Raw genomic sequence first — 13,246 nt, forward strand, 5'->3', positions numbered from 1 at the left:
AAGTGTTTATATGACATAATTCAACTTCAATACACAATTTTTCTGTATATATTAGTATAATATACATGTATGTATGTAATAGATGTACATGTTCCTGTGTATAATCAGTTTTAGTTAAGTTCATAATCATTTATGGTCAGCTACACTCGCAGGTGTTCAGAGACTCTCCAGCTGAAAGTTCAAGTTGCACTGACCAATGATTAAGAAAAACAAACTTTATGCATTTGTTATCTCTTCACTTACCTTTTGATTTCCTGTCCCTTTTGTTTTGACGAAGGAGATTCACCACCGTTCAGGATCTGTTCTAAGTTCTTCGTCTCTACTGAACCATTCGGTTCTGAATTAGAGAGCCCAAGCAAAGACCTTACCCTCTGGGAGCGTACATCCAATATTGTATCTGTATATCCTACTTCCTGAAGATACCTAGTTGCATTCAGAGTAGAGAAGAGGAAGAAAGAGGAAGAAAGAGGAAGGCATATTTGAGAAAAAAGGAAACTTAGTATCACTGTTAAAAATGAATGCCACTATTACATCATTTACTGAAAAACAAGCTTCACTGCTATCCATCTCATATGGAAAACCTTACTCTGTACTGCTAAAAGCTCAAGACTATGAAGTTTTGGAAAACAAACTACTATATGCCCACCTCAACTAGTGTTACATAGAGTAAGTATATATACAGCTCCTCATACTGCAAGTTTGAAACACCAATATTCAACAATGTTACTTACTGTCGCAGTAACTGTCTGCCTTGCTTCCAGGTCAATTGGCTATTCTGAGGTACTGCAGGAACCTCTGTATCTTTGGTATCTTCTGGAAAATACAGTGTCATAGTTAATATCTAACTTATAATGCTTTCAAACACACAAAAAAATTCCCATCAAACAAGAAATACGAATCATGATCTCTAGCTTCAACTGGGTATAAAAGTACCCAAAATGTGGCACTTATAAAAGAGAAGGGGAAAAAAAAAAGAGACGGGTGTGGTACATAAATCTGTAGACCACAATTTTAAGGCATACTATACAAATACAGGCCAAAAGTCTGTCTTCCCAAAGACCAACATTTCAAAAGAAGCCAAATGAAATTCTGCTTATTAAATAGCCCAGTATTGTTACGAGAAATGCCTTCCTCTATCTGCAATACTGTGAAGAGCAAAACTGTTACCATCAACTTGATATTTACAATGCAAAATCAAATGCACTCCAGAGGAGTAATAAGGACAGCTTATTTTTTCCTCTTTGGAGTTTTTTCTCTAATTCAAGATAAAAACATTCAGAGCTCCTTGAAAAAAGGAAAGGTCAATTAATTTTGACTTTCAGATTAAACGATATCTACCCAATGCCAAATCTTTCTTATAAGACACTTATAAGTGTCTTATTCTCTATAAGACACTTACAGGAGGGTTGGGGGAAAGACAGAAAGCTGCAATAAATTGAACAGATCAAATCTATTGTAAAAAAAGTTACCTGATTCAAAAGTTGGCATTTTCAAGTCACCTTGGTTCAATTCTGTGCCATATTTTAGTTTATGATATTTTGCCCTGAAAAAGTATGCAGATGTTTAACAAATTAGCATACAAAAATTTGAATAACTCAAAACATTCTACCATTCCCATTTAAAGTAACCATGCCAACAGTATAATTAATCCAAATAAAACTCTTGTGATTATTATTGCAAACTATTATTATTAGTCTTCCTATAACACAGTTTCAAGACAATATTTTTACAATTATTCAGAATTATCAAATAACTTACAGATGAGAGTTCAGTATGTTCTCCAGTAATGTGGGGTTTTCCACGTAGATCAGCTAATAAGAGAAGCTTTCAAAAACCAGCAGGTTCAGCTATTTAGTAGAAATGATTTTCCAGTGGTACCACTGTCATAGGTAGGTAATCACACTACAATGAATGAACCTCTTATTTGGGATTCCTGCCTGCCACTTTCAATTTCCACTTCCATTTCTCTCCTGCTCTGTCTTTGTTTATCATACCTATCCTTCCCTCTGAAAAACCATGTTGGAGTGCTAGTTTCTCTCATCACATGTATTCTCTTACTGATTTTCTTCTCCTCATTGACCGGAGGCTTAGCTTCCACCTAAGCAAATATGCCTCACTTCTTCCCATCTTCTGATCTCTGATACCAATAACCCTAACCTCTCCTTCTCCATCCCTCTCTAAAAAATTGGTCTTGGTGATACTATTTCCATGGAGGTACACATAAGCCTATAAAATCTTCTTCTCTACCCAAGTTGCATATCAAAAGGTCTTCAGTTCCCTTTACCTCCAAGAACATAATTTGAACTACCTACACCTATGTCCTAGAGTTCTCAAACTTTATCACTGACCTTTCACAGGTCAACTTTTGCTTCACAGATCCTTTGCAAAACTACTCAGAATCTCAGGGTAAAGAAATCTAAATGTTCTGCAGTAAAGCCAAGGGAAAAAATCTCTGCAGAAACATTAGCAGCCACATTTCAAAAAAGTTTGAAATGCAGTTGTCTTTATAATTCAAAATGAAACATTTGACCAAAATTTTAAGAATAACTGAACCATACTTATCTCCCATCAATTTTAAAGGCCATTCTTGAATATGAAAATTCTCAAGAAGAGATACATAATGGAACACGCGCTGGACAAAAATCAAGGACTTCCAAAAAAACTTCTCAAATGGCTGAGCCACTACTGCAAGTGTTTCCAAATTGAAAATAAAGGTACATCTCAAATGCTGCCTGGTATATTTGATGGTATTGATGCTTTTGAATTTTCAGGATTTTTAGTTTTTTGTAGATTTTAATGTAGCTGTATAGTCACTTTAGAATTGTAGTTAACACTCATCAAACCCTATTCCCCTATTTCATATTGAATTTTCTAAATTCTTTAGGCTTGTTTAGGCTCCTTTCAAGGTAGAACTGTAGTAACACCTTCTGTTTAAGAACATTTGCACCCCAGGCCTGAACAACAAGATATCATCATAGTCAAAGCAACTTCAAGCCCAGAACTTTGGAAGAGCTCCAAAGACAGTATGCGCCATGAAGAAGAGGAAGATGAGGAAGGAAGGGGTCTTAGGACCTCCGACTCAATTTCTGGGGGGCAGATCTGGGGGCAGGTGGTTCTCGGATCAGACCATAAACTGTGGAAACCCCGGACATGGGTGCCCGCTTTTCATACTCCTTGCACCAGAAGGCCTTCATTAAAGAGCTGTTCTCTGTCTTATCTCTACTAAATTTGCCTGGAGTTTTTTCTGCTCCCGATCCTTAAAGCAAGAGTATAGAAGATTTTCTTTTAGGGTTACAAAAGTGTCTCCTAAAATTGCAAATAGGAACTCTCATTAACAAACTGTCAGTAGATGGCACTATTGACCCTTTTTAGTAAGATAAAATCCCTCATTTCATGGCAATCATATTGTAACTGAAAAACTATGAGGCCCCCGAAGACTTTTGAGTGACCTGAATCTGACTGACTGCCAATTAAATAGAACCATATTTTTTAATTATTTATGAATAGGTTCATAGCTCATCCATGCACTAGTAAAGACTGTCTGTTCCAGGTGCTCTCTTTAAATTGAGAGACAAAGCTTTGAGAGACAAAGCTTTGTGCCACACCGTAATAGGGCAGTGTTCCACCAAGCTTTCCAGATATGGAAAGTACATATTATGATTTATATGCCCTATAAAGTACTGTACATTTAGGGGTAAAAAAAACCCCAAAACAACTCTAAACAACCAAAGTGAAAATAATTCAAGTTAAACAAAGTTGACAAAATATTTTTTGCTCAATTCATAAGTGAAGCCAATAAAGCACTGTAATTGAAAAGTCAACCTAAATTTGTTCAATTTTGAGCTGTGGCAACACTATTTAGGAGCAGTTGCCCCTTTCTGGAGTTACAACTTCAAAACATTAATTAAAATTCTGCTTTAATTGTTGATTAGAGCAGATAATGATGTATCTGATCTACATTTATACCATGACTAGCCACTACAAATAAGCCAAAATATTGCTGCAGGCAATGAGATCAGCTGTCTTTCACATCACAACTTCAATTTTACAGCAAGAAATTAATCTTATTCACACATCTATTCCTTCTGTATGATCACAAAAAATGGTAATTATTACATACCTTCAAACACACTAACAAGCTACAGCATAGTTGACAAGTCAGTGGCATTACTCTTCCACATCACATAGTAACTGAATTCTGTGAGAGCCAACTTCTGAATCCTTAAGAGTATTGACTTATCTAAAGCTAGGTTTCCATGAGTGAAAAAGTAAGAAGAGAAAAAACAATGCCTTAAGTTGATTTTCCTGCTTTCTGCTATTTAACTGTGGAACCTATCACTCAGTTACAAGGGTGTAAGTTAGCTCCAGTTCAAAGCCCACGAAGCCAAAACACAGTCCCAGTTTTATGATTTCAGCAAGTGTCATTAAGTTAAGCACAGCACTATGGTAATGAAGCTTGGGGTAGAGTGCTCAGAGCATGCAGCACACAATGTGTCTCTGGGTCTGCAAAGCACCATAAAGGAATACACACTAGCTACAAACAAAAAAATCCCATACATATAACTACGTATTTTATAACAAAAAAATTATACTGAACTACCAAAGCATTTCAGGACACTAAAATAATAACATTTTACGTCTCCAAAACATTATTACACATACCTAGAGATAAATACTAGAAATATCAAACTATTTTGCAACTATTGCATTTTATTTAATCTTACACACTGATGTTCAATTTCATATCCTTTTTCTGTAAAGTCACAATAGTCCATGTCTGAATTAGTTTGTTCTTGACTCCTTATAATTGATATTTCACTGCATGACACTTTTTGATGGTGTGGAGTTGGTAACAAGAAAAGGAGAAAGAGGGTGGGGAGGAATCAGGTGCAACACTGAAATTTGCTGTCAACAATTCTCAGGTCTGAAATTCTCAAACTTTGTTTTGCTTTGGAACACGTATATTTTCATTAGCTGTGATTCTTCACTCACAGGAAAAACGGCAAAAAAATAACATGTATTATCCTGAACACTGTGACAAGCAAGAAATCAACATAGTATCATTCTCATATGATTTACTAACAAGTCAGTACCTGCTTGCTTTCCTTACTCAATCCATAGTACTTTCACAGTTAGATCCCCTCGAATTACTAGGCATTTGTAGCTTCCTCATTGCCACCCACACATTCACCAATCAACACAAGTTTCAGTTCCTGTTTCTAGCAACCTCCATAAGAATTCTGGTTAGAACTTAAGCAAGGCTCTGCATCTTAAAAACTGTGCAGTGTTTGCTTGTACCCACTAGCCACAAAAACTAAAGCAAGTGGTGTGATTCTGCTGTTCTGCTTCTGGTGTGCGTTTACAAGTTTCTTGCCCATTGGATGAATTTTGGTATTTCATGGGAAGACAAACTATAAAGGCAGCTGCATTTCAGGAGAGAGCAGGAATATGGTTTCACCAATGCCATTAATCTTCAAATTGTGCATCCTGTTATATGATGTCTTCGCATTCCAGCTGTAATTAACGGCCTCTGATTTATCTCAAAAAGCAGGCAATCCTCACAGCCTTATGGTATGCACTTGCACAAAGTCCCTGTGCAGCTCAGTTTATTACTGCCAAAATAATCAAAATCTTTTCCTTCAATTTCACATAATAACTTATCTCCAAGACACTTGGGTCTGCCATAACAGCATATTACTTCTTTGATATGCTCAATGTTCTTTATAGGAGGAGTAGAAAAACCCCAATACTCTGCATACATCTCATCTGCCTTGAATCCAGACTGACTTGCACATTACCTGTTTGATATAACAATGTAAAATTTTCAATCTTATACTGGTTGGAAGCCTTGAGCTACTTTCCACTACAAGGACAGGACTGAATGAAATAACAGATCCTTTCTGTCTACTACTTCACCAGAAAAGACATGATGTGCTGATATGGCTTTTTGTATTGAACATACAGTTTTCTGAAGCACCTTTACACTGGACACTTCACACAGAAGAATGCAGCCATCACTGCCAAAACATTAGTTTTTAATATGAAACCAACTGAAAGTTACCTCTGTACTAGTCACTTACAGTACATGGATAATGTAAAATATATTTAGACATACTTAATGCTTGGATAACTAACTTAAAAATGTCCAGGTAAAGCCCCACTACACTTTGATACAAAATTTTAAGTTTACTCTGACAGGCATGTTCCTCTGAAATCAAAATAAACAAATAAAGAGTACCTGTTTTGCTGCCTGATCCTCAAGTTGTTTCACTATTGGATTCAGCTACTTTTTAAGAGCAAGATAAAACTAAGTATAAGAACTGAGTCCACTACTGAAAGTTCAGGCACATGACAAGACTATTTTCCTAGTGTTTTTGCAAAATTACCTACCGATTTTGGTCAAATGAAATAACCAGGCTACAAAAGAGCATGTAGGTTTGAAAGACATTAGCCTGCACAGACTGAATGGAATTTTAACCTTTAAAGCATTAAATTAATGCTACAGAAAATGCACCTACTGAGACTAAATATGCTAGCATCTACCCAATGACAAAACAATACTTTAAAATGCAAAATCAACTTTTAAAAGATTCCGTTCTGTCACAAAAGTACAGTTTTCATCATGCAACACAAAAAAAACGGTTGAAAGGGATCAACAGAACAGTATTTTTCATCCTTTCAAATTCAAGAGCTCTGAAGTACACGTAAAGGTATAGTAATAAGGTATAAATCTGTTGGGCATGTTCATTCTCTAACTCAGAAAAGGGAAACTCTCCAGTTTGTCTAAGACATGAGTCTAAACATTTTGAAAATTATGCAACTTTTTATTATAGCTGACACTAAGGTTTGTCAGAAAACACAGTGTACAAATGGTCAACCATAAAAACAGATTACATAAAGTAACATAAAATCATCTAATAAAGATAGTTCACTTAATGTGACAGAATTCCCTTTAGTCTGCAAAGTTTTCCGGGTCAGAAAAAAGCTGAACAATTTGTATACCTACCTTTCTTGTTTTAATGCATATTCTAACATTTTTATTCTTCTCACTAAGTCTTTCTTCAAATTTTCTTGACCCTTTCTTTCCCCTTGTAGAAACGCTATCCGAGCCTGAAAACACATACACAAAAACACAAAAAGAAAAAATAGATTTTATCCATTCTGTTCCCAAAAAAAAACAACCAAGTCTGGCTCAGAAAGAAAAAGAAAAAAAAAAGGGAAGAAAAATAAAAGAAACTGTTTTGCATTAATTATTTCAACGAGTCAGTAACAACAAAAATACTTCTGCCCTAGACACTACTATTTTCATCATTTTAAGATGAACAGGTATTAGTTTGTACAGTAATGCTTCAAGAAGGCACAAACAGCACTCTTATTAATAAACACACATCTTTGTCCTTGCACCATTGCTAGCATAAATTCTATTACACATTTTCTTACAAACCCAAAGCCATATTATATCAGGTACACAGCAACCAGCAATTTAACTTTTAATGCAAACATACTGAACAGATTAAGAAATGAGTACATGAATTCACATACAGAAATTACAAATCAATTGTACAGGAAACAACTATTTTACGGATTCACATTTTACTTACTACTGACAGCTGAAGCTTAGATTATCAAGGGAGAACTGGGTTTAGGGTGCTGTTGTATATGGGGAAAAATAATGCTATGTTTTTTTAAAGCATCAATCATACTACCCACCTAATTTAAAAAGAAGTAAGGAAGATATCTACTTGCCTGCTAACCTAGTAGATGATAATAAATTCAGCAGAACATACAAGCCATCTCATCAAACTTTAAAGTAGTTGAAAAATAAAAGCAATAAGTTTGTTGAGGACAAAAGTAGTCTATTCACTACCAAGTGAAAGGACTTGTGTTTTGACTTTTGCAAGCCAAAATCCTAAGGAAGACAAGAGAAACTGCAGAGATGAATACAAAATTTAAACAGTCAATGATTGTACTGGATTGGCCATCATTACACAGACTCATTTGTCCTCATTATGACTCTAAATTGACGGAAGCCATTGGGTAGCTCACTACAAGATTAGATATAAAATTTCCTTGGAAGAGGTATTTAAAAAACTAAAATAAGGAAGATAAAGCAAAGACCACATTGCTCTACTAAGCTCAAGAGCAACAACACAATTTAATTATTAAAGGAGGCAGGGGGAACTGCTATAATCGGCACTTCAAGATTTTTTTAAAGGGATTGGTTGTACATTTTCACTACTCAGTGGTTACAGCCTGAAACAGTTTAACCAGGATGATAACATTCTTGTATCGCTCTTTTCTTGAGATTAAGTGATATCATCGTATAAGACTTGACATATGAGCCCTGATTTTAGCCCCTCTGCCTTTGTGCTCAATGGTGACCAAATTAAAATATGTTCCTTTAACTTGCATTAGCTAAGTAATGATTTAATCAATTAAAATCCTAGTGAGAACAAGGCAGTTATGAGTATTCCAGTTAAAAGTCTGTCATGAAAGCATTTTCAACTAACCACTGTCACTTGGTAAGAAACAGTAATGTACCAGTGTACGGGGAGAGTTTAAGGGATGGAGGGAAACAACACCAATGCCACACCAAAAAAACCCCAAACTCACTGAAGCAGACTTCATACTGACTGCACAGATATTTCAAGATAAAAGGTAAGGACCAAGATCCAGAATCAGCAAACTCAACTGCAATTATGTTATTTAGATTCAAAAAAACACTACAAAACTGACTCTAATCAAATACAAAGTTAACAGCCTTCTGCAGAAAGCTATGACTACACATAATTTGTACTCCCCTAATACCTAAGGCAGCAAATGACCAAGACAATTTCACAAGCCCAACAAGTTATCCCAGTTTTCACCAGTCAATGCAAAGTTGTTACGTAAATAACAAAATACACATTAAATAGTTATAAAAGTAGGGGTTTTTTGGAAGGTAACATATTACATGCACATATGCGCAACACTGTACTTCAAACATTTGGAAGTTACTGACTGCCCACAAACTCTTCCTACAAAAATAAACCCAGAACTAAATACTTTAATAATTATCTAATAAAGGTTATAAAAGCTCTTATGCCCTTTGGCTTGAATGCAATTCTCAGCTTCTCCCAAACTTCAGGTCTTCTGTAAGTGATAGTTTTCTCCCCTTTCATTACTCTTCTTTCACTTCTACAACTATTTGACAAATCTTAGTTGCCAGCTGCAACTGTTGGGCCTTATTTCAACCTTAGAGAGGAAAACAACATAATTCTGATCATACACAGAGGGAGGCATCTGCTTCCTAAAGGCTCGCAGACAAAATTTTTCCATATGGAAATACTTCTGGAGTACTTGGCCAAGCAGAATCAAGTTTCCATATTTAAAAGGTATTGCCTAGATCTCATACTTTTCAACCAGACAGGTTAATGAGCTAAGTGATCTTAAGAATTAATATACTAAAGAAATAATGGTACAGAAATAAAAATAGCCCAAAATCCACCCTACAAAAAACCCTCAAAAGAACAATAGTATTTATAATAATCTTTACTGGGTCCAGTAGGTTGAACAGAAAGGTTACCACAAAACACACGTTGTAGCTGGGGTTTTCACATTTTTGTCAATATTAGCAGATTTCTTCTAGCATTGGTTTCTGTAATTGCTTGGATACACATTTGACTGATTTTAGGATTTATTACTTTTTTCTCATTGTAACCGTCACATAGCTAAAATGTAATAGAAGTTAAGAGCTCAATATTTAGAAATATCAAAAATTAATTTAGACTGGAGGAGTACTTAGTCATCAAAACCTTCAACATGAAACCAAGAATTAGGTCACCAAAAATTTGCTGTATAAATTAATCAACTTGCTCCCTTTGGTCTGAACTGAGAAATGAGAGGTGTCAAACAATACACTTGATGTACTCCCTGACTATGAGCCCTAAGAATTAACACACAATTTCCCAACACCTTCTTTTCTGAAATGCAGTAAATCTAAGGGTCAATAAAATCAGATAAAGCAAACACATCAATCTCCCTCAGGGGTGCTGTACTAACTTAGGTTCCATACACCAAGACAAATACTTAAGAAATTATCTCTACATAATACAACTTTCACAATCCTTAGATATTCAAACATTGAAACAATTGAAACAATTCTCAGGAGAGCTAGATTTGATATGATTTGTAAATATACTGATGATTTAAGATTGTCTAGCACAAAAACTGGGAAACAAAATGGCAAAGAAGCATTTGGTCTCACCTTTTCACCCCACCCTCCCTAGTCACAACAGACTTCTTTCTATTGTCTTACACCAATTTGTAAGTCCCCAGGCTGATACTACCAAGAGCAATCCTCCTCCTCATACTGCTGTTCCTTCTGCTGTGCTGACTGAGCTACTTGTGTTCACATATATCAAGTCTACCAAGGAAATCATCCTATTTATTTTTTACTCAGTTCTGAATTACATCAGTTTCCTGATTCTACTCTGTATAGCCACGGGAGCACGCAGGCTGGCACAAGGGATGCAAACAGGATACTGAAGTAACAGCTCCCTTCAGAGACAACATGGTCTTAGATCAGCCTAAACTGACCATGATACCATAACATGCATGTCCAGGGCACAAGAGTTGCAAAAACAAGAGCAGAGAGACTACAAAAGTCAAATACAAGTCTTAACTCTTTTGAATTGAAAATTCAATCAAAGTGCACTTTTTAAAAAGTGTATTAACAAGAACATTTCTTAAGGGGAAGAAAACTCTTGGTCTTTTAACAAAACACGTAATAGTTCTGTAAGCAAAAATATGGCCTTTCATGGGTTAAAATCCAGCTGTATTCAGTTGTGTGCAGATTCTGTTAGAATATTTTTCACTACAGATAAGGACTGTACTTCACATTCTTCAAAGCCTAATCAAGAGTCTTATTTTCAGGGCAGGTTCCTTCTTTTCTACCAGCCTGTAAATTTCCATATTTACAGTGTTTTCACAGATCCCTGGGATCCACTATGTTTCTACAAAATTGATATTTAATAACTCTGGTCTCCCTCTACACCTTGGCCCTCAGCTGTGAGTACCACCACACAAACTTGCTCAGCTTTATTATGAAAGTGAATTCGTGCAGCTCTGAGAAGTAGTTAGAGTGACAGATACTTTGTATTTGTGCAAGGATGCATGAAATAATGCCTGAAACTAGGCAAGATAGAATTCAAGGATAAAAAGAATTACTGAATAGCTACTTGAACAGTATGGATCCCATGAAAAAGAGTTGTCTGAGATTTAAAAACTACAGAATGCACATACAGAAAAGAACATTTAAAAACCCTAGCATCTAATATTTTAGACTTTGTAAACTTAGCATTGTTTTAATGGCATATTGCATTTCAGATATATATGCATTTTGGAGTTGGAAAAGTTTTTATCTTTTAAATAGCACGTCTGATCATACACAAACCAGGTAACAGTGTTTCACTCAAACAAGAAACTGAGTTTCCCTTAAATGACAGGAATAATTAAAAATCACTGATTACACTGATAGTCCACATCCCCAGTATGCAATTACAGTGCTTGTTCAAAGTGCAACAGAAGATTTAAACTAGTTTACTAAATTACTTACACATAACTTTCAATTCTTAAAAATATTTCATTTCATACAGAAGCTCATAAATCAAAATTTAAAGAAAAAAAAAAGTGTCCTGGGAAGAAAATGAGGATTTTTTCCCCCCTTCTTTCGAAAGAAACTAGAAAGGTCTTAAAACTTCAGAATTATTGCTCTACATTTCATATAGCACTACCCATAGCAGCATTCATAATAAACTATGCTTCATTGCTTTAACTGCACAGAAAAGACCAACAATCTTCACACTGAAGTTATTACAGCATTTTGGGTAGGTAAAATTGCATATGTAACCTAAAGTTTATATAATAACTATGATATCCACATAGGATTTCATAGTCTTATTTTACTAATAAATTTTACTAATAAATTATTTTACTAATAAATGCTGATATGCAGTACTTGAAATACTTGTCCAACATCTCAAACCTAGTGAAACATATTAAAGGGAAAAAGAGGCACAAAAGAAACCTGGATGGTAAAGGACTGATTAAAAGCCTTATCTTATGCTGCTGAAATTACCAGAAAGGATTAGTGTTTCAAACTATTGAATTCTAATGGGTTTACCAATACAGGAACACACTCAATAAGTGAGTATACTTTCTTTCCATTTCAGTTCTAAACATTGTTAAATTTCAGTCTCTAGAAGTTTATTTTGAAAAAATTCAACTATATGTAAAGCAATACCAGCTACAATGCAATGCTTGTGTTTTGTTTTTCTGAAGTCCATTCAGACTTCTAGATGGAAGGCAGGAAAGGACTGCAGTAATTTTGAAAGAAGTGCAATACACTGGGGCAATTTAACTATATATACTCAGTGCATACACTAAGTGTATGCTTATCCTACTAAGGATAACTAAAACACAAAAATAAAAACAGCAGGAATTTTTTTAACCTTTTTAACCTTTTAATCACAAGTTTATTGCTACACAAAAATATTAATCTAATCTTAATTTTTAGATACTTATTATGTTGAAGATGAAGCAGAACACTGTTTTGGAAGCTAAAAAATACTGGGGAGGTGGAAGATTTGACTCAGTCGTTTAAGAGTGAACACACCTGTGCAGCTAATATTCCAGTTCCCATTCATAAAAGGGAAACTGAACATAAGCCTTCACCTTCTGTTTTCAATAAATACAGTCTGAAACTTAACCTCCTTCAGAACATCTAGAAGCATGTAAAAGCATTGGGCATTCAGAAGAATTTTAGAGTATTCTTACAGACCTGATTATGTTTATATATTTTTTGTCCTTACGGTTAATCTTTAACTGTCAATTGAGGACTGAAAGAAGATACCATACTATAAAAAAAATATATATAAATTAAAATCGATATTTATTTCGTAAATTAAAGTCTCAAGATTCTCTCTCTAGTAAGTTACGCAGTAAGATGTCACCGGTCATATCAGCGTCATACATGTTTCAAAGATATATTACCTTAAAAGATCCAGTAGAATAGAAAATAATTGGAAGACCAAAAAAAATAGAAACACCACCTCTCTTACATTACAGAAAACCTTTACTTCATAAAGTAAGCTCAAGTTAAAGGTGTGGGGAAAAAAAGATATCAACAACTAGTTAATACCAGTGTACATCTGAACAACATTTGCAAATAAAGTAGGTAAGTTTTGGCAGAAACTTACGAAAAGTT

The 13,246-nt window shown here is 34.9% G+C and overlaps 1 protein-coding gene across 6 annotated transcripts in view; it reads right to left on the reverse strand.

Moving 5' to 3' along the window:
* STRN3 (striatin 3) overlaps window positions 1–13,246 on the reverse strand; it is a 62,101-nt gene that overhangs the window by 35,029 nt on the left and 13,826 nt on the right. For 5 of the 6 annotated variants that reach the window (XM_032690746.1, XM_032690751.1, XM_032690748.1 and 2 more), the window contains exons 2-5: window positions 7,007–7,110; window positions 1,470–1,543; window positions 732–813; window positions 244–423 (exon numbers count right to left, since the gene is read on the reverse strand). In XM_032690746.1, the coding sequence (XP_032546637.1) occupies window positions 244–423; window positions 732–813; window positions 1,470–1,543; window positions 7,007–7,110 (440 nt within the window). The remainder of the gene's footprint in view (window positions 1–243; window positions 424–731; window positions 814–1,469; window positions 1,544–7,006; window positions 7,111–13,246) is intronic. The other variant, XM_032690747.1, reaches the window with a different exon arrangement.

This window comes from Chiroxiphia lanceolata, chromosome 6 (assembly GCF_009829145.1).
Source record: "Chiroxiphia lanceolata isolate bChiLan1 chromosome 6, bChiLan1.pri, whole genome shotgun sequence".
Taxonomy (NCBI): domain Eukaryota; kingdom Metazoa; phylum Chordata; class Aves; order Passeriformes; family Pipridae; genus Chiroxiphia; species Chiroxiphia lanceolata.